The following is a 27850-nucleotide window of genomic DNA, read 5'->3' as shown; positions in this document are numbered from 1 at the left end:
CCCAGCTGCCTATGCATGTCATATGCCTCCTCCTTTTTGACTAGTGCCTCAATCTCCCGAGTCATCCAAGGTTCCCTACTTCTACCAGCCTTGCCCTTCACTTTATAAGGAATGTGCTTACCCTGAACCCTGGTTAACACACTTTTGAAAGCCTCCCACTTACCAGATGTCCCTTTGCCTGCCAACAGACTCTCCCAATCAACTTCTGAAAGTTCCTGTCTAATACCATCAAAATTGGCCTTTCCCCAATTTAGAATTTTAACTTTTGGGCCAGACCTATCATTCTCCATAGCTATCTTAAAACTAATGGAATTATGATCACTGGTCCCAAAGTGATCCCTCACTAACACTTCTGTCACCTGCCCTTCCTTATTTCCCAAGAGGAGGTCAAGTTTTGCCCCCTCTCTAGTCAGGCCATCCACATACTGAATGAGAAATTCCTCCTGAATACACTCAACAAATTTCTCTCCATCCAAGCCCCTAATGCTATGGCTGTCCCAGTCAATGCTGGGAAAGTTAAAGTCCCCTACAATTACCACCCTATTTTTCTTGCAGCTGTCTGTAATCTCCTTACATATTTGCTCCTCAATTTCCCGTTGACTATTTGGGGGTCTGTAGTACAATCCTATCAAAGTGATCTCTCCCTTCTTATTTTTCAGTTCTACCCATATAGACTCAGTGGGCGAACCCTCGGATATATCCCCTCTCACTACTGCCGTGATGTTCTCCCTAATCAAGAACGCAACTCCCCCTCCTCTCTTACCTCCTGCTCTATCTTTCCTATAGCATCTGTACCCTGGAACTTTGAGCTGCCAGTCCTGCCCCTCCCTTAGCCATGTTTCAGTCATAGCTATAACATCCCAGTCCCATGTACCCATCCATGCCCTGAGTTCATCTGCCTTGCCCATCAGACTTCTTGCATTGAAATAAATGCAGTTTAATCTAGACTTTCCTTGGTCTTTGCCCTGCTTTCTCAGACCATCTGTCCGGTCATGTTTTGTACACTCTCCCTTACTGCCTTTTGTTTCTGTCACCACTTTACTTCCCACTGACTTCCTGCATCGGTTCCCATCCCCCTGCCACATTAGTTTAAACCCTCCCCAAAAGCACTAGCAAATACTCCCCCTCGGACATTGGTTCCAGTCCTGCCCAGATACAGACCGTCCAATTTGTACTGGTCCCACCTCCCCCAGAACCGGTTCCAATGGCCCAGGAATTTGAATCCCTCCCTCTTGCACCATCTCTCAAGCCACGTATTCATCCTAGCTATCCTGTCATTCCTACTCTGACTAGCCCGTGGCACTGGTAGCAATCCTGAGATTACTACCTTTGAGGTCCTACTCTTTAGTTTAACTCCTAACTCCCTAAATTCAGCTTGTAGGACCTCATCCCGTTTTTTACCTATATCGTTGGTACCTATATGCACCACGACAACTGGCTGTTCACCCTCCCCCTCCAGAATGTCCTGCAGCCGCTCCGAGACATCCCTGACCCTTGCACCAGGGAGGCAACATACCATCCTGGAGTCTCGGTTGCGTCCGCAGAAACGCCTGTCTATTCCCCTTACAATCGAGTCCCCTATCACTATAGCTCTGCCATTCTTTTTCCTGCCCTCCTGTGCAGCAGAGCCAACCACGGTGCCATGAACCTGGCCACTGCCACCTTCCCCTGGTGAGCCATCTCCCCCAACAGTATCCAAAACGGTATACCTGTTTTGGAGGGAGATGACTGCAGGGGACCCCTGCACTGCCTTCCTACTCTTCCTCTGTCTGTTGGTCACCCATTCACTATCTCCCTCAGTAATTTTTATCTGTGGTGTGACCAACTCACTGAACGTGCTATTCACGACTTTCTCAGCATCGCGGATGCTCCAAAGTGAGTCCATCCGCAGCTCCAGAGCCGTCAAGCGGTCAAACAGTAGCTGCAGCTGGACACACTTCCCGCGGGTGAAGGAATCAGGGACACAGGAAGGATCCCTGAATTCCCACATCCCACAAGAGGAACATGACACAGCTCTGGGATCTCCTGCCATGACTTTACCCTTCAGTTAGCTTAACAACAACTACAATGTCAAGAGAAAAAAAAAGAAAGAAAAACTACTTACCATTCCCTTTAAGGAGTTTACTCCTTTAAATTATTCTTAATTTAGAGAATGTTAACTACACTAGGGACCTTGATTCACTAAAAAAACGCTACTTGCTATAAGACCTGCAGACCTTACCTTTCTTTTTACTTTAGTTACTGTAGATAAGTAGAAATACTCACCTGAACCTACTCACCAATCAGGTGCCTCCCCTGTGTCGCGTCCCTTTCTGATTCCTGACGTCACTTCGAACTCCGTCGCAGCTCCCTCTGCTCTGATCCGCTCCTCTCAGCTGTTCTCAGCGCACTGAAATCTCTGAAAATAGGTTTGTGTTGGCATGTATTACGTTTATATTCTCTGCAAGAATGAAGATTTCACACTGAATTTGTGTTCCTGCCTTTCTTTGAACTTTTCACAGGCCATGTTTTCATTTTTCTTATTTCCATTATTCTTGCTTCTACTCTCACTGAATGTTTCTCTCTATTGGGAAGTCATCTTTCTCTCAATTAGTTACCTTTGGCTTATTTTCCATCAACTACTTGATTTGGATAGGGTCCGAGAATAGCAGCTTTAACTCTCAGCACCATTGGCCAGCATTTATTTTATTAATGATTCATTTGAAGAACAGTGGAAGTGGAATGTTGATACAATTATTAACAGGGAACAAAAATCAGTCAAGTGTATAGATTGATCCACTTAATGCAGACACCACAAAAACCTTTGCTGGGTCTACACTGATGCATGCCAGCTGCTGGAGGCTTTTGAAATCCAACCTCTGGAAATGGGTGCGACGATCCACTAATTTTTAAACAAATGATGTTCATGAGCTACTGCTGGTATCTTCATATGAATAATACTATTCATTGTTAGTTATTTCTGCAATGATCATGATTTTGTTATAAAATCATGGAGTGGAGCAATTTCACGGCCTAACCTTTTGTTTTGTAAAACTATAGAAATGATTGCAGATTGCACACAATCACTTAATATGGCCTTCCTCTGACCAATGTTTTAAATAGTGGACAGAGGAATGTTGTGAATATATCAAGAATTGACCAATTAATATTGTCAACAGTAGTTTTCTAGGCTAAATGAATAAAATGGAGTGTTAATGTTGTCATGGAATTGTGGAACACAGATCTTCTTCCTGTGCTGTACTAAATTCTCTGACTCAGCCAGGCACCTTCCCACAGGAAGGAAAGGAGCGCAAATCATAGTGAAAGTCATACCTGTGACATTCAAGTAGCTAGCTCAGAATAGCATTGATTGGAGGTCCAAACCAGGCTGTCCATTTGCTTTCTTCACTGCAATTAGCTTTTGGGGAGAGGGGGGGGTGATGGTGAACTAACAACAGAAAAATGCATTCATTAAAGGCCTACATTTAATAGGAACAGAAGTTGGCCACTCAGCCCCTCGAGCCTGTTCCACCATTCAATTTGATCAGAGCTCATCTATACCTCAACCCCATTTACCCACCTTTGCTCCATATCTCTTGATACTCTTACCTAACAAAATTTTGAAAATTTCAATGGACCCTGCATCCACATCCTTTTGGGGGAGTGATTTCCAGATTTCCTTTACCCTTTGTGTGAAAAAGTGGTTCCTGATTTCATTCCTAAATGAGCTAGCTCTAATTTTAAGAATATGCCCCCTTGTTCTGGATTCCCCCACCAGAGGAAATAGTTTTTCTGTATCTGTCCTATGAAATCTCTATAATTTTAAAGACCTTGATTACATCTTCCCCAACCTTCTAAACTAAACTTCCAGCTTTCAATAGGCATATGTAAGAAAAGCTTTCTTTCAAAGTTGATGTATTCATCTTGCATCTTGGAGGAACAAGTTTGTACAGTCACAATGGTCACATACAATGTTGGAAACTTTAAAATAATGAGAAAGTTCAGCAAGCTCTAAGGGATTAATAAATATTCATATTCATCAGTCCCCCTCCTCACCCATGACCAGGCCTGTTTGGTTTGCTGTACATGACTCAAATTTTACCAAAAAGTATTTCAATACATCTTTTTTGGTAATGTCTCTCATTGAAGAGTAAATTGTTTGGATTATTAATGTTTTTTTTATTCAATGCCCACACACTAATTTCAATATCTATTAAAGGAAAGAGCACCCAATGGAGGTTTTGCTTTTAAAATTTTCTCTTCTCTCCTGAAGGTGCTGATGAATGATGAGACTCCAGGAGGAAGGGGAAGGATCGTGACTGGATTTTTTTTTATCCTCTCCCTCTCCTGGGATGCTGAGGTGATGTCTAATTGTTGTGCTTTTACTACCACCCCAGCTGAGATTAAGTCACCCAGCACACACTGGGGAATTAACTCCATGACCATTTGGTCTGTGTGGCTGTTCCACACTAGCTAGTGCATTTACCCACTGAGCCACCTGGAAGGTTTAAAATCTTTACCCATGTCAAAGGCCTCTTCGCACCCAGCTGTAAATCTAGCTTTGTTCACATCCTCTGTTGTATTTTCCTGTCATTAACAGACTCCAGCATTGATAGTGTGTTCATACTCACATCATTTACAATTTTCTTGAACCTTGGTGATGTACAGGAACATTTGGGTGACATTGGTAACTTTGGTCAAGGCCAACATGGTTCAGGTTCAGAATTCAAGATATGTAGTGAGTGAATGCTACTGATCCTTCCCTGTGATGGAAACTCATAATACCTGCTGTTACAGTGTTTCTATTATTGCATGACTTTCAAAGGTGTGAAGTTTGTTCCAAGCTCAGCAGCTCAAGGCAAGCACCTTGTCTGGTGAAAGACAATCATTACAGCAACAATGTCCAAAAAAAGATTCTCCCAGGCTCACTCTTGAGGGTTGCACCATGAAAGAAAAATCTTCTGACTACTAATCAAGTATCTGAGTACACTTATATTCCAGGGTACAAGCTATATTCTTTCAGGATTGTGATTCCTATATTGCTCTGAAGTTGGGAATTCCAGATACTGGAAACATTAGGTAAAATTAGTTTACATTCAGGTCACTCAATCAGCATGGCTGCGTTGAATGCAAGTGCCAGGATAGGGAGGAAAAAACTGGGGAACCAATTATATGTACTGTTAGTACTGATTCAGGCACGACCTCTAGGAGAACATTCAAACATTTTTCCACAAGAGATCCAATAAACCAAAACAATAGGCCTTTCAGCCAAAAAGTGAGTTTGTGTGCAGGGTCAAGAGGGCCAGATAAAGTGAATGGCAGGGATGGGTAGAAGAAGAAACCTCCTGCATCTTTTCCTTCCCTTTCACAGAACTTTGAAAAAGATTCAAAAGAGAAGCACAGTATGCTTCCTTTTCTTCTTGAACCTTATTTAATGTGAGACTGTTTTTTAATTGAAGAATCTTTTTTACCAGCAGCATCAGTAAAATGTTTTTTTTGTGTGGGTCTCAATCTGCCCTCAGAACAGCTAGCTCCTATGTTTGCTTGCTAAACAAAAGGAGCAGCTTCAGTGCATCAGAATACTTGAGTTACGATGCTAAAGAGCACCACATGAGCAATCCGATGCACATGACCAGCTTAGCATCTAGTTGCCTGGTCTTCCCACACTCTGTGTAGTTAATGTCTCCTGAACTATTCCCCATTAGGCTCTACAGGGACCAAAATGAAGCAGCCTTATAAACTGGGCAAAGTGGTGCATTATTCAGTATGGTTTAAACTTTCTAATTTTGTCTAGGGAAAAGTTTAATTGCAGACATTCTTTGCTTATAGGTAAAGATGAATGGATTAAATGTACACCACAATGGTGAAAGATTTACAGAATAGAAAAAAGGTAAGTATAAAGCAACTCATAAGGGATATTACCTCTGTTTGTATGGGGAGATTCACAAAAGAAAGGATTAGTTTCCTCGCCATAGATGAGCAGTCTGCATTGTCCAGATGCATTATTCCCTTGAATAAAGAAGCTAAGGGGTGATCTAATTGAGGTATTTAAGATGATTAAAAGATTTGATAGGGTGGATAGAGAGAAACTATTTCTTCAGGTGAGAGCATCCCAAACAAGGGGGCCATAACCTTAAAATTAGAACTAGGCAGTTCAGGGGTGATGTCAGAAAGTACTTCTTCACACAAAGGGTAGTGGAAATCTGGAACTCTCTCCCCCAAAAAGCTGTTGAGGCTAGGTCAATTGAAAATTTCAAAACTGAAATTGATAGATTTTTGTTAGGCAAGGGTATTAAGGGTTACGGAACCAAGGCAGGTAGATGGATTTAAAATACAGATCAGCCATTATCTCAATTGAATGGCGGAACAGGCTTGAGGGGCTGAATGGCCTACTTCTGTTCCCATTACATTCTCCCTCCCTGTCCACACCTCCATTCTCCGATTTTGTGATTGAACGAGTAAGATTTTAAATTTGACAATATATGCTGCAGGTATGCATGCTGGACATCAGCTATCTGTCATCCTAGACAAGACCATTATGACACTAATGAGCACTTCACTCAGGCTATCCAACAATGAAACATCTCACTTTTTGATTTTTGGTACATGTTTAAAATAATTGTGCAGCTAGTGTACATGTACAGATAAATATCTGTATCCTTGCCCAGCCTCAACTCCCAGCTCACTACGTGCAGTACAGTAACCATTAATTAGAGCCTGCTGTTCCATGAGAATATTAGTACACATTATGTATTTGAAATACTACTTTTCTAACTGAAACTCGGTTTTCGAATAAAATTAAACATATGGGAATGTTTTCCTCCCTGTTATTTGTAGCAAAATCATAAACATCTTCTTTATTATTGTGTTTGGTTTCACTACAAACATCAAAATGAGGAAATCTTGTGAAGTAAATTTAATCTATTCAGACAAAATGAGAGTGTTTACATTGTCGAATGATGCAACAAACACTAAATCTGTCACAATAAGAAAGATAGTACTTGGTGGAATGCAGGCCTCCTACCTACACAGGCTTCTATAACTTGCTCATTTGTTTTCTCCCTATAAGCAGGTCTGTACTAGTCATCTCTTTCCTGTGCCTTAAAGGACAAGAAAGAAAATACTGTTTTGTGAAAAAACATACAGACAAATCGAGTAGTATAGCTGGCGATCAAATTCTAAGTCATGCGAGAAAGTTGTGCAAGCTAACTTGTCACCAACCATTTGCTCTCACTCCCTCTGGGAAAGGTCTTTGACTCTACTTGGTATTGGTACAATTAAAAATGTTGGTGTGGGGAGACCAAATGTGTGCACATTCTACCACATTTATATACCATTGTTAAACTAGCAGACTGTCTGACCTGTTGAGCTGCTAAAATAAATAGAGATATCATTTCAGGTTGCACCTCTCCCGATCTATTGGGTTCCAACTCTAAATATTCTAAATTACAATTAGAAAATTGTTCTCAAGTACACATTCTCACTAAACTTTATAAAATGCCTTTTAGTGTAGAAATTTTGGTCATTTTCAGAAGGCTGGATAATAATTAAGGGAGTTTGTGTAAAGAAATTGTAATGATTTAGAAAGAAAGATGCATAAGATATTGAAAGGCATTTAGTATGTTAAAATTCTCATTCTGCTTCTGGAAGAGAGGCCTGACAGTATTTAATCTTTATGCCAACCACCTATTACTGTGTGGATTCATAAAATATCTTGAGGACTTCCTGTCCATTTGCAAGGCTTCCCATTATATGTCCGAACACTCCCAGATTCAATGCCATGTCTGCTGATGTAGTTGATCTTGGGCAGGGCAGTAGGGGTACTACAAATAACTAAAGAGGCTCTGGGTTAGAGAGGGGGGAGAAACGGTTCCTGACCATTATCCAGTGACCCCTGCTGGGTGTGTGTGGATGTCAAGTGAGGACAGAATTGGCCAAGATTATGCTGTCCCCCGAAATTGAATAGCCATCCAACATTCACTATCATGGCTCACGTGAATAATGGTCACATGAGCAGGTATTGGAGGGTGTCCGGCATCAGTGGAACCATAGCCCAGCAAGGAATCAACTCCTTTGGGAGAAGAGTGGAGAAATTTGGCAAAGAAAAACAGAACATAGTCTTATCATCATAGGACCTAGATTTGAATCCAGCCCAGAATCGGGAGAAGGTCTTCTCTCTGATAGCTGTGGAATAAATGGAACAATGGTCTTCTCCTACCCAAAACATTACTATTTTACTACCTAAGAAATGCAGAATAATCTGTCTGAAATGTATAGATGAATTGTGTCATCATACCAATGAACATAGTGTTGTACTTGGGATACTGGGCTGGTGTTGCTGACTATGTCCACAGTCACACTTGTAACAATGAAATTCACCTCCATGACATGAAGGATGGAGGGTGTTGACTGGTGTACAGGGTATTTCTAGCAAAATTCCCTGTACTCAATAAAGTGACTGACACAGCACGTAGGTGTACTAATTTGCTGTTCACTGAAATTATGAGATGTGATATTGTCTGGGCAGTTGAGGAGAGATGCTGAGTTGAAGCTTGGTACTTGATATAAAAAAAAGTGAAGGAAAGATTGGAAGTGGAGTCTACACAAGCTTCTCTTGTGACCAATGCAACATTAGTATTGGTTTGTGAGCAGGTTGCGAGCTGAATCTCTAAACTGAGGAATAGTGTGAAATACCTCAAAAAGGGAAGAAAAAAACTAAAAAGGAGATAATGGAAATGCAAAATAACAAACTTAAAAATGTAAGTTCATCACATTTATATCCTAACTGTCCTAGAATTGGAAATTGAATGTGATCATGTTTTCCCATCCACTTTCAGAAATGCACAGACATTGAAAAAAATCTTCAACTTATGTATCAATCTCTCAAAACATGTCAAATTACACTCCTTAAGAATTATTTTCACTGTTTATACTTTTCTCACATTTTCACATTGTTTTCTTCCATACCATTTTCCAATTGAGAAGAGAGATAGATGACTGGCTCATAAGCCTGTTCTAGCACTGGGAGTTTAAACTACAACTTTAAACCAAAGTTATACGATGTATGGTAGGAGGGTCATTCATCTGACATTAATTTCAGCTTCATTACAGTTTATAATATGCTAAATATTGCAGATTGCAACCTGTGCAACTGTAAATGAGATCAAATTCATCGTCAGAAAAATTACAGCATAGAAGGAGGCCATTGAGTCCATTGCTTCCCTGCTGGTAGTAGCTGTTCAACTGGAGCTATTTCCTTTAATCCTAATGCTATATTCTTCCTTTTCAAATATATATCCAATTCCATTTTAAATGATCTCAATAGGCCCTTTGATAAAACATTTGTCCTAATGACTCAGTGGGAGAAAATAACACTTTTAATTTCCTCTTTCTTCTAATATTCTAAACTGTATCAAACATTTATATAATGTATGAAATGTAAGTTTTGAAAGCTGTTAATGTCAATAAGCATCAACATTTTTCTCATTTTAGGAACATATTTGATTGCTATGTGCAAGATGAGGAATACCACAAAGATAATATGAGGCTAGGCACACTGCAGTCCCTCGATTTAGTTGAAGCAATCGGTCAGCCATGTTGGTAATGGAGATTATGCTGAATAGAGTTACTGGTGGCATGATCTGAATTATGAAAATACTTTAAAGATATTAGCCTGATGGAACTTGAGACTAAAGATGCTGAATAAACATATTCTACCATTTATTATCCCTCAATCAGTGGGACTTCAGATTTGGCTTGACTTTGATTTCCTTCCCTCAATTTAAATAGTTAGGAAAGTATAATTTGGGATTTTAAAAAATAACTATTTCCTCACAAATCAAATGATGTTTGTTTAATGCAGCCAGGTTTCTAATGTAGATACCACTAATCACAGAGGATGGATTGTCCTGAGTTCACAATTTTGTGACTTTCTATTCCTGGTGCAGAAAATCTATCACCCGCTGTTACTTAAATTATCAGCTGATGGAGTCTGTTAAAGAATAACTTTCTTGCTCAGGCTCAATGATTATGGCAAACTGTTAGAAATAGAGTACAGTATAAAATTCCTGCACTCTTCTGTATGGCAGTGGTGCATTTTCAAAATGTGCTTCCCTGGCAAATGTTAAATTAAAGCAAAATCTATCATAAGTATGGCACATTTTAGATTGACCTGTGTATATTGGCCCAGAATGTCGTGGAGACTTGCGCATTGTAATGGCACATCTATGTTGTAGAGCCCAGTTGACTGCACATAAGTCCCAGGAAAATATGGTGCATGTGGCTTATGGCATTACTTGTACCATGCCATAATTTCCTGGGACATTTGCACCAGTCCGCCGATACCCTCGCAGAAACAGTGAAAACCACATTGTCATAGCTATGCCATTCAAATCAATGATCGCGAATTTCCTGCATTAAGATGTTTTCTCACCGCTGAAACTCAGGACTTGGGGGCCCGGCAGCAGTGTGATTTATTGCTCCAAGATTGGTTTCCTTAAATCATATTTCCAATGTCTGCATAAATAATTTATAATCGACTTTAGCGACAGCAGTTAGGGCGGAAGCATTGCATCTGCGGCCAGAAAACAGTACTGGGTGAGGACAACGGGCATCGTTTCCGATTTATGCTCGCCCTCCAAAGATTCTTATTGAAGAAGGAATTGTAATTTGCTAACTTTAGATGAAGGTAATTTACCTCTCTACCTCTCTCTCCTCCTTTAAGTCGCTCCTTAAAACCTACCTCTTCGACCGAACTTTTGGTCACCTGTCCTAATACCTCTTTGTGTGGCTCAGTGTCAAATTTTGTCTGATAACGCTTCTGTGAAACTCCTTGGGATGTTTTATGTTAGAAGCACTATATAAATGCAAGTTGTTGTTGGTAAATAATTTTGCACAGATTCATCTACCAATGTTTGTCCTTCCATTCTTGCGAATACCTGCCCTGTGTTCAAGCCAAGCATTTTCTAATCTGAACTCTCTCGCTCAGATCTCGAGTGACATTCTTGTATCACTGGATATCAGTATTGATGTGAACGACTACGGACAAGCTCAGTAGTCCAAAGTGTCCCAGATTCACTTTTCTCAGACTGTTAATTTGCCTAAAAGTAGTGCTTTTCTGGCCAGTGATCGCTTTTTAGAACTTGTCCTGCGCTATCAGTCTGGAGTTTCTGGACTCCTGATTACAAGAGCGGTGCTTGGCTCGTGCAAAGCTTTGGTTTGAAGTGCCTACATTGTGTCGCACGTGTACATTCATTGCTAGGCATTGAGAAACATCCACGAACACTGACACAATCAGCACAAAGCAACATGCTTACCAGAGGACAAGTGGCACAGAAACAGCATGCAGCTCACACACATGTAGGAAGGGAAACCTACTTAACAGGCAATCGATGGAAACCAGCACAACGCTGCCCTTTGTCACTATTTAATCCACTTCTCCCAATCCGAAACAGCAGTAGGCAGTGTATGTGCATCCACTATGTAGGTGGGTTCGTGAGCAAGCGAACAATGCAAAACCACTTACTAAACAATAGTTGGAAAGACACATTACATTTGATGCTGGACCCATTCCTTCCCATTGGTTGGTTCTAGCTAAAAATGTATCCAGAAAGTGGCTAATACATTGGGTTGATTTTTCAGAAATATTCAGCACAGCTAAGATCAGCGATCCATAAAACATTAAGTTAAAAGCTTAACTTTCGTCCACAAAAGTAGCTAGGGGCAGAATAAAAGCCGCTGAGAGTATAATAGCATTTCAACTGTACTCAGTAAAATGATGTCTTTTCATTATGGCCAACGAGACAAAACTGGTTATGACAATGGGAGCAGTAATATATTTGTCTGACGAACACTGAGTTAGAAGTGCCTTTGATTGCCCCAGGCCTCTATAATGTTGCATTCTTCAAAAGATTACAGACACATGGACAAAGAGTGGAGATGCATCCCATCATGATCCTTAATAAGTCACTGCAACCAATATCATTGTATGAGCCTGACTCATGGCCCTTTCAAGACAACAAAGGCTTAGTGTTTAGGTGTATGGGTATTTCATACTCCACGAAAGCCTGTCAAAACCCGCTCCACAGCCCGTGGCTTGAAAACTTCAATGTGGAATGTTTTGCCATGCAGTATCCTTTGTGTGATAGACAGCTCAGTTCTGTGGAGCCTAAATTCAACATTGCTGCTCCCTTTCTACTCGTGTAAAACTGGCACAACAATAACCAACAATGCGCCTAATCTACATGGATGTACAGGCCGCTGCTATATTGAAATGAGGCTCCTGCACTTATTTGAAACCTGGACACCTAAATTCGATTTGACAAGTCCGAGTGCAAGCTCTGATTATTATTTCTGGCTCTTGAGCTACCGAAACAGCAGTCCTTAAATTCCCATTCCAACCTGGGCCCCTCCCTCTGGCCTCTTATCCTGTCTTGATCTTTTAATTGGGTACTGTCTGCATAACATCAGCCATCTCAATTTTTCTAATCCCCTTTCTCACCATAGTCTTTCTCCCTAAGAACTTGCAGCACTACATTCTCCAGATGCTGCCTGACCTGCTGAGTGTTTGCAGCATTTTGTTTTTATTTTAGTCCTTAAAGGGACCGCTGAAGGCTGCTCAATAAATTGCCCCAAAACTTCTGAAATTGTTTTCTGTGGAGTTGGAAGGAACAGGAGTGCACCACCTGGCTCCACAAAACAACTGCAGGCCACTGACGGCCCACCCTCGCCCCAATCGCGATTGCCTCCCCCCCCCACTGGACTTACCTGGGGGCCTCGGCGCCAGCTGAAATTGTTTAGGCTCAGACAGGCGAGCTGTGTCCGGGTAACCAATTGGTGCCTGAATTGTAGCTTGCCTGAATTACAATGATGAGGTCCAAGGACGAATTTAGTTCTGGCGCGCTATCACTGCCTGAATCGTGCCCAATTTCGGATGCTAATGAACTTGGGGCCCTGTGTCCTTATTTAAGATGTGTTTTACAGAAGAGTTTGTTAACTGTGGAGTGGTACTTAATCTTGAAATTATAGCCACCACGCACAAAATGAGCGATAAACCAACTATGTATGGACAGCGGTGACTCTTCTATAATCAGACTCTTGTCAAGGAGTGTGCAATAAAGTTGACATTTTTACATGAACCATCCTTTTAGTCAGAAATAGGAGCTGAGTTTTTTCTGAAAATGAAAGTCAAACCTATACTTCAGCCTACCTACCAATCAGGTTTGTGATCAAATTGATTGTACTCTATTCCTGATACGTTGCGGCGTATTTAAAATTACAAATCCAGCAAATTTTGGAGTACACAATGGCGAGATCGGACGCAAGATGGCAAAATTTACGGTGTACGTCACTGATCTCACAGGTTGCAGGAAGTTCTGGGCCATTGTTTTTATCATGGTTTGTTGCAATAAATGTATTTATGCTAGTGTTGTGACTCAGCTGTATAAAGCCAAGTTGCAGGAAGTTAAAAGATATGTTTTACCTTTAGTGCATCAAGAATCTTCAGTAACATCTTGCCCACTTTCTTCCACCTCACTTGTTTTTCGATAACCAGTTCTCTTTGAAGTTAAAAGTGGTACAGGAAATTAAACAGCTAGCCTCACATAAAATTTGATGCAACTGAATTGCAAGTTACGACAGGAAAAAATATTAGTCATAGACTAAGATGGGGGCGGGGGGTTGATTTCTCAGCTTGGACATTTTGTTCCTGTGTATAGATTTCTGTATTCAACAGGAATGCCAATGAAAGCAAAACTGATCTGGGAAGGAAGTCCTGCAAACATCCATTCCCATGGGGTATCAAGGACACTGGTAAGCAGGCTCTTAAGATGCACAGACAAAATTTGTGATTTTGTGCTTTCTTTGAGAAAATTGTTGCCATACTGTTGCAGGGTACACATTATTAATTATTTTAGGGTTTCAGGCTGACAAAAACTGATGGAGTGAGTGTGAAAAATAAAAGATAAGAAATAAAGAAAAAGAAAGACTTCCATTTATATAGCACCTTTCACTACCTCAGGATGTCCCAAAGTGCTTTACAGCCATTGAAGTACTTTTTGGAAGTGTAGTCACTGATATAATGTTGGGAAATGTGGCAGTCAATTTGCACACAGCAAACAAAAGGGGAAGTCTGTGAAGAAAACAAAACAAACAATAACTACCAGCGAAAAGAAATGGGAGCTGCGAAGAAACACGGAGAAGCAAAGCGAACAACAACATTTTAACTTGTCTTTAAGCAGAAAGTACAAGGAAATTCATGGAAAAAATATGATCATGAAAGGTTTGAACCTCATATTAGAGCATTAAACAGTTTTGCAGATTAACAGAACATATAGCTACAATAGCGGTGTGGAGGGCGGGGTGTGTGGGGGGGGGGTTAATTCCATTGCTGATTTCAGAACATTAGTGGCACTGGAACAGCGTAGGTTTTTTTTGCATGGAAAATTGGATGTAATTGATTTGCACTGCTTGTGAACACTGCCTCAATCTTGTCAAGTAGGGCTTGGAGTTCAGTATCACTGGCTTTCTGAGTTCTCCTGGATGTTGCCCTGCCCTCTGGACACAAATGGCATTAAGTGGTCATAATTCTGTCCAAGTATAATCAAAATCTTGGCAAGACATGCAGTGAAGTAATTTGAGAGAAATAAAAGAGTGAAGCACTGTTCCTGTCTTATCTGCTTGTCCACCAGAGTGCAGCTAAAGTGTTCTTAAAAGGCTTCACGTAAGTTTCCTGGTGGTGCAGCTGCTTATGCCTGATTTGCACCAATGGGTATGCAAATAAACTTGCCCAGGAACCTTGCACGTAATTCCCCCTGCTGGCAACCAGTGGGCTCAATGACTATCTTGACGAGGCAATGCATACCACATTCTGGGCCACAGAAGTTATAACACGGAAACCAGCCATTTTGCCTACCCAGTTGTGTCAGCATTTACCTTCCACATGCGCAAGTTCCGATTATTATTTCTGGTTCTTGAGCTGCCCAGCTAGCTGTCCTTAAAGAGACCGCTGGAGGCCACTCCAAAAAGATATAAATTACAGTATCTACTGGTCGTGAAAAGCTTCAAAGTGAATTTGTGGACATTGAGTAATCCCATTCCAGGGTCACCCGGTTTGGTATGAGGCCTCAGAAGAATCAAAAGCAGCCAGGAGTTAGCAGCTCCCTCCCCCCAAGTTGTCACTTCTGGCTGGATGCATTCCTGGAGGTTTCATCATATGACTACCTGCCTCCAAGCACTCCGCCCAGTCAAACTGCTTTTTATAACAAGAAACAAAAGTGCTCAAATGAATACAACACACGCTTATTAAATGGCCCTATGATTTTTCTCCTGAGTTTCTCGCAGGAATGTCCAAGAGGTCAATCTTTAAATCCTGGAGACTCCAGGAAATGGTAGCATAGTGGTTATGTTACTGGACGAGTAATCCAGAGGCCTGGACTAATAATCCAGAGTCATGAGTTCAAACTCCTGCCACGGCAGCTGGGGAATTTAAATTCAATTAATTAAATAAAAATCTGGAATAAAATAACTAGTATCAGTAATGGAGGCCATAAAACTACCGGATTGTCACAAAAATGCATCTGGTTCACTAATGCCCTTTAGGGAAGGAAACCTGCCGTCTTTACCCGGTCTGGCCGATATGTGACTCCAGACTCACAGCAATGTGGTTGATTCTTAATCGCCCTCTGAAATGGCCAAGTAAGCCACTCAGTTATACAATCTCGCTATGAAAAGTCATAATAAGAATAAAACCGGACGGACCACCCGACATCGGACCACTAGGCACCGGACACGACAAAGGCAAACCAAGCCCAGTCGACCCTGCAAAGTCCTCCTCACTAACATTTGGGGACTTGTGCCAAAATTGGGAGAGCTGTCCCACAGACTAGTCAAGCAACAGTCTGACATAGACATACTCACAGAATCCTACCTTTCAGTCAATGTCCCAGACGCTTCCATCACCATCCCTGGGTATGTCCTATCCCATCGGCAGGACAGACCCAACAGAGGTGGCGGTACAGTGATATACATTCAGGAGGGAGTGGCCCTGGGAGTCCTCAATATTGACTCTGGACCCCATGAAATCTCAAGGCATCAGGTCAAACATGGGCAAGGAAACCTCCTGCTGATTACCACCTACCACCCTCCCTCAGCTGATGAATCTGTCCTCCTCCATGTTGAGCACCTCTTGGAGGAAGCACTGAGGGTTGCAAGGGCACAGAATGTTCTCTGGGTGGGGGACTTCAATGTCCATCACCAAGAGTGGCTCAGTAGCACCACTACTGACCGAGCTGGCCGAGTCCTGAAGGACATAGCTGCCAGGCTGGGCCTGCGGCAGGTGGTGAACGAACCAACACGAGGGAAAAACCTACTTGACCTCGTCCACACCAATCTACCTGTCTCAGATGTATCTGTCCATGACAGTATTGGTAGGAGTGACCACCGCACAGTCCTTGTGGAGACGAAGTCCCGTCTTCACACTGAGGACACCATCCAATGTGTTGTGTGGCACTACCACTGTACTAAATGGGATAGATTCACAACAGATCTAGCAGCTCAAAACTGGGCATCCATGAGGCACTGTGGGCCATCAGCAGCAGCAGATTTGTATTCCAGCACAATCTGTAACCTTATGGCCTGGCATATTCCTCACTCTACCATTACCAACAAGCCAGGGGATCAACCCTGGTTCAATGAGGAGAGTAGAAGAGCATGCTCGGAGCAACACCAGGCATACCTAAAAATGAGGTGCCAACCTGGTGAAGCTGCAACATAGGACCGCATGCATGCTAAACAGCGGGAAGCAACATGCTATCGACCGAGCTAAGCGATTCCACAACCAACGGATGCAGTCCTGCCACATCCAGTCGTGAATGGTGGTGGACAATTAAACAACTAACGGGAGGAGGAGGCTCTGTAAACATCCCCATCCTCAATGATGGCAGAGTCCAGCACGTGAGAGCAAAAGACAAGGCTGAAGCGTTTGCAACCACCTTCAGCCAGAAGTGCCGAGTAGATGATCCATCTCAGCCTCCTCTGGATATACCCACCATCACAGAAGCCAGTCTTCAGCCAATTCGATTCACTCCAAGTGATATCAAGAAATGGCTGAGTGCACTGGATACAGTAAAGGCTATGGGCCCCAACAACATCCCGGCTGTAGTGCTGAAGACTTGTGCTCCAGAACTAGCCGCACCACTAGCCAAACAGTTCCAGTACAGCTACAACACTGGCATTTACCTGACAATATGGAAAATTGCCCAGGTGTGTCCTGTCCACAAAAAGCAGGACAAATCCAATCCGGCCAATTACCGTCCCATCAGTCTACTCTCAATCATCAGCAAAGTGATGGAAGGTGTTGTCGACAGTGCTATCAGGCAGCACTTACTCACCAATAATCTGCCCACCGATGCTCAGTTTGGGTTATGCCAGGACTACTCGGCTCCAGACGTCATTACAGCCTTGGTCCAAACATGGATAAAAGAGCTGAATTCCAGAGGCGAGGTGAGAATAACTGCACTTGATATCAAGACGGCATTTGACAGAGTGTGGCACCAAGGAGCTCTAGTAAAATTGAAGTCAATGGGAATCAGGGGGAAAACTCTCCAATGGCTGGAGTCATACCTAGCACAAAGGAAGATGGTAGTGGTTGTTGGAGGCCAATCATCTCAGCCCCAGGACATTGCTGCAGGAGTTCCTCAGGGCAGTGTCCTAGGCCCAACCATCTTCAGCTGCTTCATCAATTACCTTCCTTCTATCATAAGGTCAGAAATGGGGCTGTTTGCTGATGATTGCACAGTGTTCATTCGCAACCCCTCAGATAATGAAGCAGTCCGTGCCCACATGCAGCAAGACCTGGACAACATCCAGGCTTGGGCTGATAAGTGGCAAGTAACATTCATGACAGACAAGTGCCAGACAATGACCATCTCCAACAAGAGAGAGTCTAACCACCTCCCCTTGACATTCAACAGCATCAACATCCTGGGGGTCACCAATGACCAGACACTTAACTGGACCAGCCACATAAATACTGTGGCTACGAGAGCAGGTCAGAGGCTGGGTATTCTGCGATGAGTGACTCACCTCCTGACTCTCCAAAGCCTTTCCACCATCTACAAGGCACAAGTCAGGAGTGTGATGGAATACTCTCCACTTGCCTGGATGAGTGCAGCTCCAACAACACTCAAGAAGCTCGACACCATCCAGGACAAAGCAGCCGCTTGATTGACACCCCATCCACCACCCTAAACATTCACTCCCTTCACCACCGGCGCACTGTGGCTGCAGTGTGTACCATCCACAGGATGCACTGCAGCAACTCGCCAAGGCTTCTTCAACAGCACCTCCCAAACCCGCGACCTCTACCATCTAGAAGGACAAGAGCAGCAGGTACATGGGAACAACACCACCTGCACGTTCCCCTTCAAGTCACACACCATCCTTCATCATCACTGGGTCAAAATCCTGGAACTCCCTTCCTAACAGCACTGTGGGAGAACATTCACCACCACCTTCTCAAGAGCAATTAGGGATGGGCAATAAATGCTGGCCTCGCCAGCGACGCCCACATCCCATGAACGAATTTTAAAAGATCCTGGAGGGTTGGTAACCCTCCCTCCCTCCCCCCCCCCAACCCCTTTTCAAATCGATCCTGCCTGTCGTGACACATTAAAATATCTGAAGCAAAAAAAAACACGTCTCTCCCTCCCTGTTTCTTTCGGGCGCTGAGACAGAGGAAACCGCAGCGCTGCAGAGTGCGCCTCAGCACCGCCGGGGGGCAGCGCGGGCGGGCTGTGATGGACGTCCGAACTGACCAATGGGCAGTGAGGACTGAAATGAATGAAGGTTCTGAAGACAGGGGGTGGGAGCCAATGGGCGCGGGGCGGCGGGGCGGGGGGGCGGGGCCCTGGAGCCGCAGGGGCGGGGCCGGGGCCGGGGTCCTGGAGCCGGAGGGGCGGGGCCGGAGGGGCGGGGCCCTGGAGCCGGAGGGGCGGGGCCCTGGAGCCGGAGGGCCGGGGCCGGGGCCGGGGGCGGGGCCGGAGGGGCGGGGCCCTTGAGCCGGAGGGGCGGGGCCGGGGGCGGGGCCCTGGAGCCGGAGGGCCGGGGCCGGGGCCCTGGAGCCGGAGGGGCGGGGCCGGGCCCGGGGGCGGGGCCAGTTTGTTTAAAGTGTTACAATGTGTTGCGGAAGCCGGCAGGTGGATGGAGCGTGTCGGGGGCCGGAGCCAAGGTGGGCACTGACTCTCCACTCCGCCGCCTCCTGGTCTTTGATGTTGAGTCCGTGAGGTGAAGTTGGTGATTTTCAAACACTGAAGGGGACTCGATCGCTTGAGAAGACGATGGAAGTTGCGACGTGACTGAGATTGGGAGAGGAGAGGATCCGGGCCGGGCCCCCGGAGGGAGCGGCCGGTCGGCCGGGGGCTGGAAGGAGACTTCACTCCCACAGATTGCAGGCTTCCTGTCTCTCTGGGTGTTTTTTTTTTAAATATATAAAGCGCAGTGTTGGGATTATCCCTCGTGTCTTTATTTCCGGCCCGAGATGGCTTTCGCTAATTTCAGGAGGATTTTGAGACTTTCCACTTTCGAAAAGAAGAAATGCAAACAGTACGAGCACGTCCGCAGAGACTGTAACCCCGAGGAGATCTGGGAGGTGATCGGGGAGCTGGGCGATGGCGCCTTCGGCAAGGTTTACAAGGTGATGTGTTGAAGGGAGAGGGAAGGGGGGAGTTTATTGTTTCGGTGTTTGTTGGATTTCCCAACTCGCGAGGGCCCCGCGGTCCCCGGGTGTTCCTTGTCCTTGGTGTGAGGGAGCTCCTTCATCTCACTTCAGTCTTTAAACTCTCGGTGGTGGGACATTCTTGGCGGTCAGAGATATTGTTGCAGTCCTTCTCATTAGTCTTTTTTTAAAATTAATCACGATGGCTTTCTTTCTTCCTTCCCTTTCCCCATCTTATGAGGGGGCGTTTTCGAGATAGACCAATATCGAGGTTTTATCACCTGTGTATATTGCACTTGTTTATCTTGCGCGTAATTATTAAGTGTTATTTTGGAATGAGTGCTGAAGAGTTTAAAGCAGAAGTACACTTTTTTTATTTTTTGATGGGTTGTTCAGGACAAGCAGACTGCTGGCGGAAGAGCACATAACTCACATACCAAACACAAAATGTTTTCATAATGAGAAATGGATACTTTGAAAATGTTTTTGTAAAACCTTGAAACGATGCAGCTCAGTTTTGATGGTAATTTTGAGGTTGGTAATTTTAGAGGACATCCCGCTGACGCCCTGCATTGGTGCAAAACGTGGTAAATAAGTGCTCTCCTGTTGCTCCTGTTTTTGGGATGGTAATCTGGAGAATCCCTGAACGTGTAAATATTACACGTGACTTACACGATCGCTGTGGAATTTCAAGGGACCGAAATAAGTAAATCTCAGAGTAGAAGTAATGTTACTGCAGGTTCCAGTTTGAGACTGAGCCCATTTTTAATATGCAGCATGCAGACGTGAGCTATACTGCTAGGTTCACATCACTGCTTATCAGTAATCTGATGCCAGTTTTTATATTTACTCTTTTTTTGCTCCTGTCCCCAGAGAGTTACCTAATGTCTCTTGCTCTCCTGTTTATATTTATCCTCAGTTATTAGTCTTCAGAGGTCTGCTGCACAATAACCAAGACCCAGTCGTTGAGTCCAGCCGCATGGCACCAACTCTCCATGTTTGCTGTGGCACAATAGGTGCCTGATCTGACAGCCGATTTATAGACCTGTAGTTTTGTGGATCTGCAATGTTATCAATTCCCAGAAGGTTAGATTTATCTACACAGTTGGTAGCACTGAGTTCAAACTCCTCCACGTGCTAGGCTGACATTTTAGTGCAATATTGTTGAAAGTGCAGTCTTTTGGATGAGATGTTGAAGAGGTCCTGTCTGCTTGTTAGTGATTCAAGTGGATACAAAGCATCTCAAAGCACTGTTACTCCCTCAAAGAAACCCACAAACTGGTTTTTCATTTGCTGTGTACAAATTGGCTGCTCAGTTTGACTACATGTGACTGCACTTCAAAGGTAATTAATTACTTTTGAAGTGCTTTTGGAGGCCCTGAGAACTGGATGAGGCCCTTTCTTTACTTAAGGAGTGCAGCTGATAGTGGGAAATGGTGGATCTGTTGTCACCTGTATTCTTCTAATGTAATATTATTTACTGAAGAATTCTCAAGACATCATCTAACATAAAGAAGGTTGTGAATGAAATTTAGGAATTTCTGCACTGATTGCAGTTAAACAGCAGCTGATATGAAATCCAAATGGTTGAGCTCTGTCATGCTGCATGCCAGAATTTGACCTTGAAGATTTCACTCCTAAGCAATACTACTTATTTTGTGTTGATGTGATGGTCCTGTGTTGGTGGGATGATCCTAAGGGCTGGGCAGCTGAGTGGTAGGATGTGGTTTCGTATCTCTCATTTCCCCATATGATCTGTCATGTCATGAGCAGAAGAGCTGAGTTAATGTGGTGAGCATAAATCAGTAGGAAGGAGGCTGTAAACACATGGACCATGAAATTATGCCATGGGATACTAGTGTATGAACATATAATTCATTTTTGGATCCTCCCTCTATTTTTGGAGGTATATATTTTAAATTAAAATAGTGGAAAAGAATTTCAGATAAATGATTTTAGCATTCAGAAACTGTTGGTGGAACAGATCACTTGACCTAGCTCTGGAATGCTATGTATATATGTGGATTGGTGGAAATGTGAAAAATATCAATCATTATTTGTAATGAGCCAGCATGGATTTGTAAAGGGAAAGTCATATCTAACTAATCTAATTGAATTTTTTGAGTAGGTAACTAACGTGGTATATAAGGGAGTGTCGAAGGATGTTATTTATATGGACTGCCAGAAGGCATTCAACAACATTCTATATAAGAGACTGTTAACAAAAATGAGTGCATGGAATTGGAGGCAACCTATTGGCTGCATAGGGAATTGATTCGGAGGTAGGAGACAATAGGGAAAATAGGCATGTATTCAAATTGGCAGGATGTGACTAATGGTGTCTCTCAGGGATCTGTAAAGGGGCCTCAGCTTTTCACTATATTTATCGTTGCCTTGGATGAAGGACTAGAGAGCCCTATATCCAGGTTTGCTGATGACACTAAGTTCGGTGGCACAGTAAATGGTGTAGATAGGAGCAGAAACTTGCAAAGGGACATTGATTGCTCGATTAAGTGAGTGGGCAAAACAGTGGCAGATGGTGTTCAATATGGGAAAGTGTGAGATCATCTACTTTGAAACAATGAAAGACAGATCAGAATATTTTCTAAATAGTGAGAAGCTAGGAACTGTAGAAGAGCAGAGAGATTTAGGGGTCCAAGTGCAGAAATTACTAAAAGCTAGCTGACGGGTACAAAAAATAATTTAAAAGGCTAATGGAATGTTGGCCTTTATCTCAAGGGGGCTGGAATACAAAGGGGTGGAAGTTGTTATACTTATCTAGAGCTCTGGTTAGACCTCATCTGGAGTACTACATTCTGTACCGCACCTCAGGAAAGATATATTGACTTTGGATGGGGTGCAGCGTAGATTCACCAGAATGATACCGGGGCTAAAAGCGTTAAATTATGAGGACAGGATGTATAGACTAAGCTTGTATTCCCTTTAGTATAGAAGTTTAAGTGGTGATCTAATTGAGGTGTTTAAGATGGTTGAAGGATTTGTTAGGGCAGATGTGGAGAAACTATTTCCTCCAGTGAGGGAGTCCAGAACATGGGGCATAACCTTTAAAATTAGAGCTAGGCCATTCGAGGATGATGTCAGCAAGCATCTAGAACACTCTACGTTTAAAAGCTATTTAGGCTAGGTCAATTCAAAACTGAGATTGATAGATTTTTGTTAGGCAAGGGTATTAAAGGTTATGGAACCAAGATGGAGTTAAGATACAGATCAGTCATGATCTAATTGAATGGCAGAACAGAAATGGCCTGTTCCTGTGTTCCTAGATTATTGGATGATTCAACTGTTTTAAATTTTGCACTTAATACAGCATGTGTGGAGGGTTTTTTGTTCAGTGCAATACAATGAATTTTGTCGCTGTAAACTATTGCTTCTGTGCCAACAACTAATTAAAATTGTGTTGGCTTTAGCACATATGTATTGCTGTATGTAATTGAACCTGTAACAAAGGTTTCTTCAACAGTAATTGTAACTGACAGTAACATTCTTAGTAACTGCATGACTCAGTCATTCGAGAATAAAATGACCATGTGAACTTAAGTGCTTAAGTGAACAAAAAGTGTCTTTCTGGATGAACTGTGAGGTACGTTTTAACTTGCTTATTAACACACAGGATGGTTTGAAATATTTGTTGGGATGGTTGAGACTATGCCTATGCTTAAAGCGATATGTTGTGATATTGAAGTGACACTGATCTCAGAACATGCTCATAATGCAGCATGCTGTTGAACTGAAGTTTCATTCCAGTTGAGGTTTTGTTAACCATCACATGTTTATTGTAGTGCACATTTCCACACACCAAGCATGGAAAAGACAGTGATAGGGTATATCAAAATGGAAAGTTGCCCAGGTATGACCTGTCCACAAAAAGCAGGACAAATCCAATCCGGCCAATTACTGCCCCATCAGTCTCAATCATCAGCAAAGTGATGGAAGGTGGCATCGACAGTGCTATCAAGCAGCACTTACTCACCAATAACCTGCTCATGATGCTCAGTTTGGGTTCCGCCAGGGCCACTCGGCTCCAGACCTCATTGCAGCCTTGGTCCAAACATGGACAAAAGAGCTGAATTCCAGAGGTGAGGTGAGAGTGACTGCCCTTGACATCAAGGCAGAATTTGACCGAGTGTGGCATCAAGTGTGGTAAAAATGAAGTTAATGGGAATTAGGGGGAATACTCTCCAGTGGCTGGAGTCATACCTATCACAAACTAAGATGGTAGTGGTTGTTGGAGGCCAATCATCTCAGCCCCAGGACATTGCAGGAGTTCCTCAAGGCAGTATCCTAGGTCCAACCATCTTCAGCTGCTTCATCAATGACCTTCCCTCTATCATAAGGTCAGAAATGGGGCTGTTTGCTGATGATTGCACAGTGTTCATTCGCAACCCCTCAGATAATGAAGCAGTCCGTGCCCACATGCAGCAAGACCTGGACAACATCCAGGCTTGGGCTGATAAGTGGCAAGTAACATTCATGCCAGGCAATGACCATCTCCAACAAGAGAGTCTAACCACCTTCACTTGACATTCACTGGCATTACCATAGCCGAATCCCCCACCATCAACATCTTGGGGGTCACCATTGACCAGAAACTTAACTGGACCAGCCATATAAATACTGTGGCTACAATAGCAGGTCCGAGGCTGGGCATTCAGAGGTGAGTGTCTCACCGCCTGCCTCCCCAAAGCCTTTCCACCACCTCCAAGGCACGAGTCAGGAGTGTGATGGAATACTCTCCGCTTGCCTGGATGAGTGCAGCTCAACACCATCCAGGACACAGCAGCCCGCTTGATTGGCTCCCCATCCACCACCTTAAAGTTCACTCCCTCCACCACCTGTGCTCCGTGGCTGCAGTTTGTACCATTTACAAGATGCACTGCAGCAACTCGCCACGGCTTCTTCGACCGCACCTCAAAAGAAATATATGTAAATGAAATTCAAGAATTTATTCAACAGAGAAAGCCTTGATGCCATAAAAACTGATTTTTTAAAAATCAAGCATTGTAACTTGTACAATTATCCACTCCATTCAAATAAGGGAATCACGTTCCCTGAATCCTTCGATTCCTCATTTGGTAAAACAGCGCGTGCTGAAACCTGACCGATGGTGCTGTCGAAGAAGCCCGCATCCTCTACCACCTAGAAGGACAAGGACAACGGGCACATGGAAACAACACCACCTGCACGTTCCCCTCCAAGTCACACACCATCCTGACTTGGAAATATATCGCCGTTCCTTCATCGTCGCTGGGTCAAAATCCTGGAACTCCCTACCTAACAGCATTGTGGGAGAACCTTCACCACACGGACTGCAGCAGTTCAAGAAGGCGGCTCACTACCACCTTCTCCAGGGCAATTAGGGATGGGTAATAAATGCCGACCTTGCCAGCGATGCCCACATCCCATGATGAATTTAAAAAAATATTTTTAAAAAAATGGCACAACAGATGTTGGCATATTAAAGTTTTAAATAATTAAGCATGGTATTTTCCGATCATAACAAGACTCAGATGCTATTGTAATGAGTCTTCCCTGGAGTGTATTCCTTAACACTTTGTGCCTAAGATGTTGGCCAACTGTATCCACAAGTGCTACCAGGATTATTAATGTATTCTCTTTGCTTCAATCAATCACCATAAAGTAACTCAATTAACTATTCCCACATTTGTTAACAGTAATAGCCCAATGAAGCATTGTGGTGTGGTCCGTTTTCTTTTCCTTTTCTTAAAAGTGTATGATTCTATGGGTGCCACCAGTCATGCTGTACCTCACCCAAGATGCCATTTTTTATTTGAGTGTTGGCAAGCTATTTGAAAGGAGGGTACTGCAGCCATGTCCAACTCTTTGTTACCTGATGTTGATGCACACACTTTCCAGCAGGTTACTGGATGATTAGAAGCAGAAATGCTGTTATTTAAGAAAAAAAAAATCCCATCCCTAGCATGGAGATAGTAATACCAGTTGTGTATCTGTGTTGTATTGGCAGAGATCAGCTAACTCTGCACAATGCAGTGTTTGAGCTTGTGAACTTTTTAGGTTTGAATTTAAAAAGGTTGAAGCTGAAAGAGACCTAGGAGACTTAGTAGATGCTAAACATGTCCAAATAATAGAGCAGCAATCAGAAAAGCTAATTGTACTTTGAATGCCATTGTCAAAACAGTAGAATACAAGTTAAAGGAGGTAAAAATCAAACTTTTTATAGTGGAATGGTCAGACCACACCTTTAAATAGTGCAACCAATTCTGGGTTACTAAGACACAATAAACATACCAGTGGTGAAAGCAGTACAGAGAAGAGCCACAAGGTTGATCTCCAGTGTCAGGGTTTGATCTGTGAAGAAAAACTTTTTTATTGGTTCATGGGATGTGGGTGTTGCTGTCAAGGCCAGCATTTATTGCCCATCAAGACTGGATAGAACTGAGCTTTTCAGCTTGGAAAAGTGACAACTGAAAGGTGATCTTAGAGTGTATATAAGGTTACGGGTATAGAAAAAATTAGCCCAGAACATTACTTTAAATTAAACTGGGAATAGGTTCAAACTCCTAAAATGTAATTTTAGGACTGATTTCAGGAAAACCTTCTTCAGCATGGAATAAACTTTCAGATGAAGTAGTGGAAGCAAAAACCCTGAAATCATTTAAGAAAACATTGGATGCTACAACTGGGGCAGTGGATGGGGGAAATGTTAGAATCTCGATGGATGAATTCAGATGGGCTGAATGGCTTTCCTCAGCTGTAAATATCAAGAGGGGACGTTAAACACCCCTATCCCACCAAGAGAATTCATTGCATTTCTTGCTGCACAAGGTATTATAGTTATTTCAGCGACTAATATGCCACATTTCAGCTGAGAATGTAGTGCAGGTTATTCCCAGCTTTGAGTTTAAGTTGGTTCAGAAGTTCCCACTGTATGGTATTTCTCTCCCCCTGCGCCCCCACCCCCCGCCAAGTTTAACTTAAGTATTTTTTTTAATAAACACTAAACACTTGTCCAAAATACTCTTAGTCCGCAGTTGCAGTACTGTGTGCAGTTTTGGGCTACATGCTATAGAAAGGATGTTGATGCAATAGAGAGGATATAGTGCAGATTCACTTAAGATAGGGTGGGGAAAGTGGAGTTGAGCTAGAAGATCAGCCATGATCTTATTGAATGGCGGAGCAGGCTCGAGGGTCCATATGGCCTATTCCTGTTGCTGTTTCTTATGCTCATCTTATGCTGTCTGGTCTGAGAAAATACAAACTTAAAAGACTGAAAAATTGGGTCTATTTTAGTTAGAGTAGAGGCGTCTAAGGGTGATTTGGTAAAGGCGTTTAAAACTGTGACATAATTGGGTACGTAGTAGATAGAAACCGACTGTTTCCAGTGATTGAGGGGTCTAGAACAAGGAGACCCAGACATAAGATTGAATATAAAAGATTTAGGACATAGGAGAATTTTTTTTACACACAGTTGTGAAGCTGTGAAATGAAATACAGGAGTTAGTGATTGAAGCAGAGACCATCTCAACATTTAAGAATAGGTTAGATAGGTGGTTGAAGGAATAAAATACATTTCATTGCATGTCCACAGTGTCTTGATTTTTGTTGTACTTCCTTGATGGAGTACCAGTGTTGCTGTTGAGGTAGACACAATAGAAAATGTTTTGGTTCGTTTTTGTGAGTTCACCAGTAACCAAGTACCTTTTGAATGAGACAAGTTGGTTGCTTGTTAAGTGAGAGAGAATGCAAAGGCAGTTCTGTTGTATTTGACTGATTTTAGTATAAAACAAGACTTCCAGTTTGAATAGTTAGACTATTGTCTGTCACAGTCTTTCATCCTGTCGACCTCTGACCTGTTTCTTCTGCATCACTTGCTGTGCTGATTGAAAATTCAGGTTTGAAACTGAGTTGCAGTATATGCACCCTGTATTAAATTGAAAATCTGAAAACTTTAAATACAGTGATTCTTTGTGGGTTTAATATATAATTAATATTGTTTGTTTATTACACTATCTTGTTTTACAAGATGTTGACAGTATAATGTGTACAGCTTAATTCTCACTCTGGCTGTGAATATAAGTACAGAAGGATTTTAAAAATGTCTTTTCACGACCCCCCCCCCCCCACTTTAACCTGACAGCTGCTATTGAGAGTGCATGTCAA

The 27850-nt window shown here is 43.0% G+C and overlaps 1 protein-coding gene and 1 long non-coding RNA gene across 3 annotated transcripts in view; both read left to right on the top strand.

Annotated features, from left to right (window-relative positions):
* The first annotated feature begins 2343 nt into the window (after positions 1–2343).
* LOC137332512 (uncharacterized) lies at positions 2344–5902 on the top strand. Its single transcript, XR_010965682.1, has 3 exons — positions 2344–2408; positions 4253–4339; positions 5809–5902. It is a non-coding gene; the product is annotated as an uncharacterized lncRNA (long non-coding RNA).
* Positions 5903–19149: 13247 nt separating this feature from the next.
* Positions 19150–27850, top strand: part of stk10 (serine/threonine kinase 10) — a 100702-nt gene continuing 92001 nt past the window's right edge. For both annotated transcript variants that reach the window (XM_067996415.1, XM_067996414.1), the window contains exon 1: positions 19150–19669. In XM_067996415.1, coding sequence (XP_067852516.1) covers positions 19514–19669 — 156 coding nt within the window. In that variant the 5' untranslated portion in view covers positions 19150–19513. The remainder of the gene's footprint in view (positions 19670–27850) is intronic.

This window comes from Heptranchias perlo, chromosome 14 (genome assembly GCF_035084215.1).
Source record: "Heptranchias perlo isolate sHepPer1 chromosome 14, sHepPer1.hap1, whole genome shotgun sequence".
In the NCBI taxonomy this organism is placed as follows: domain Eukaryota; kingdom Metazoa; phylum Chordata; class Chondrichthyes; order Hexanchiformes; family Hexanchidae; genus Heptranchias; species Heptranchias perlo.
Note: the sequence above shows the minus strand (reverse complement) of the source record. Positions and strands in the feature narration are given on the sequence as shown.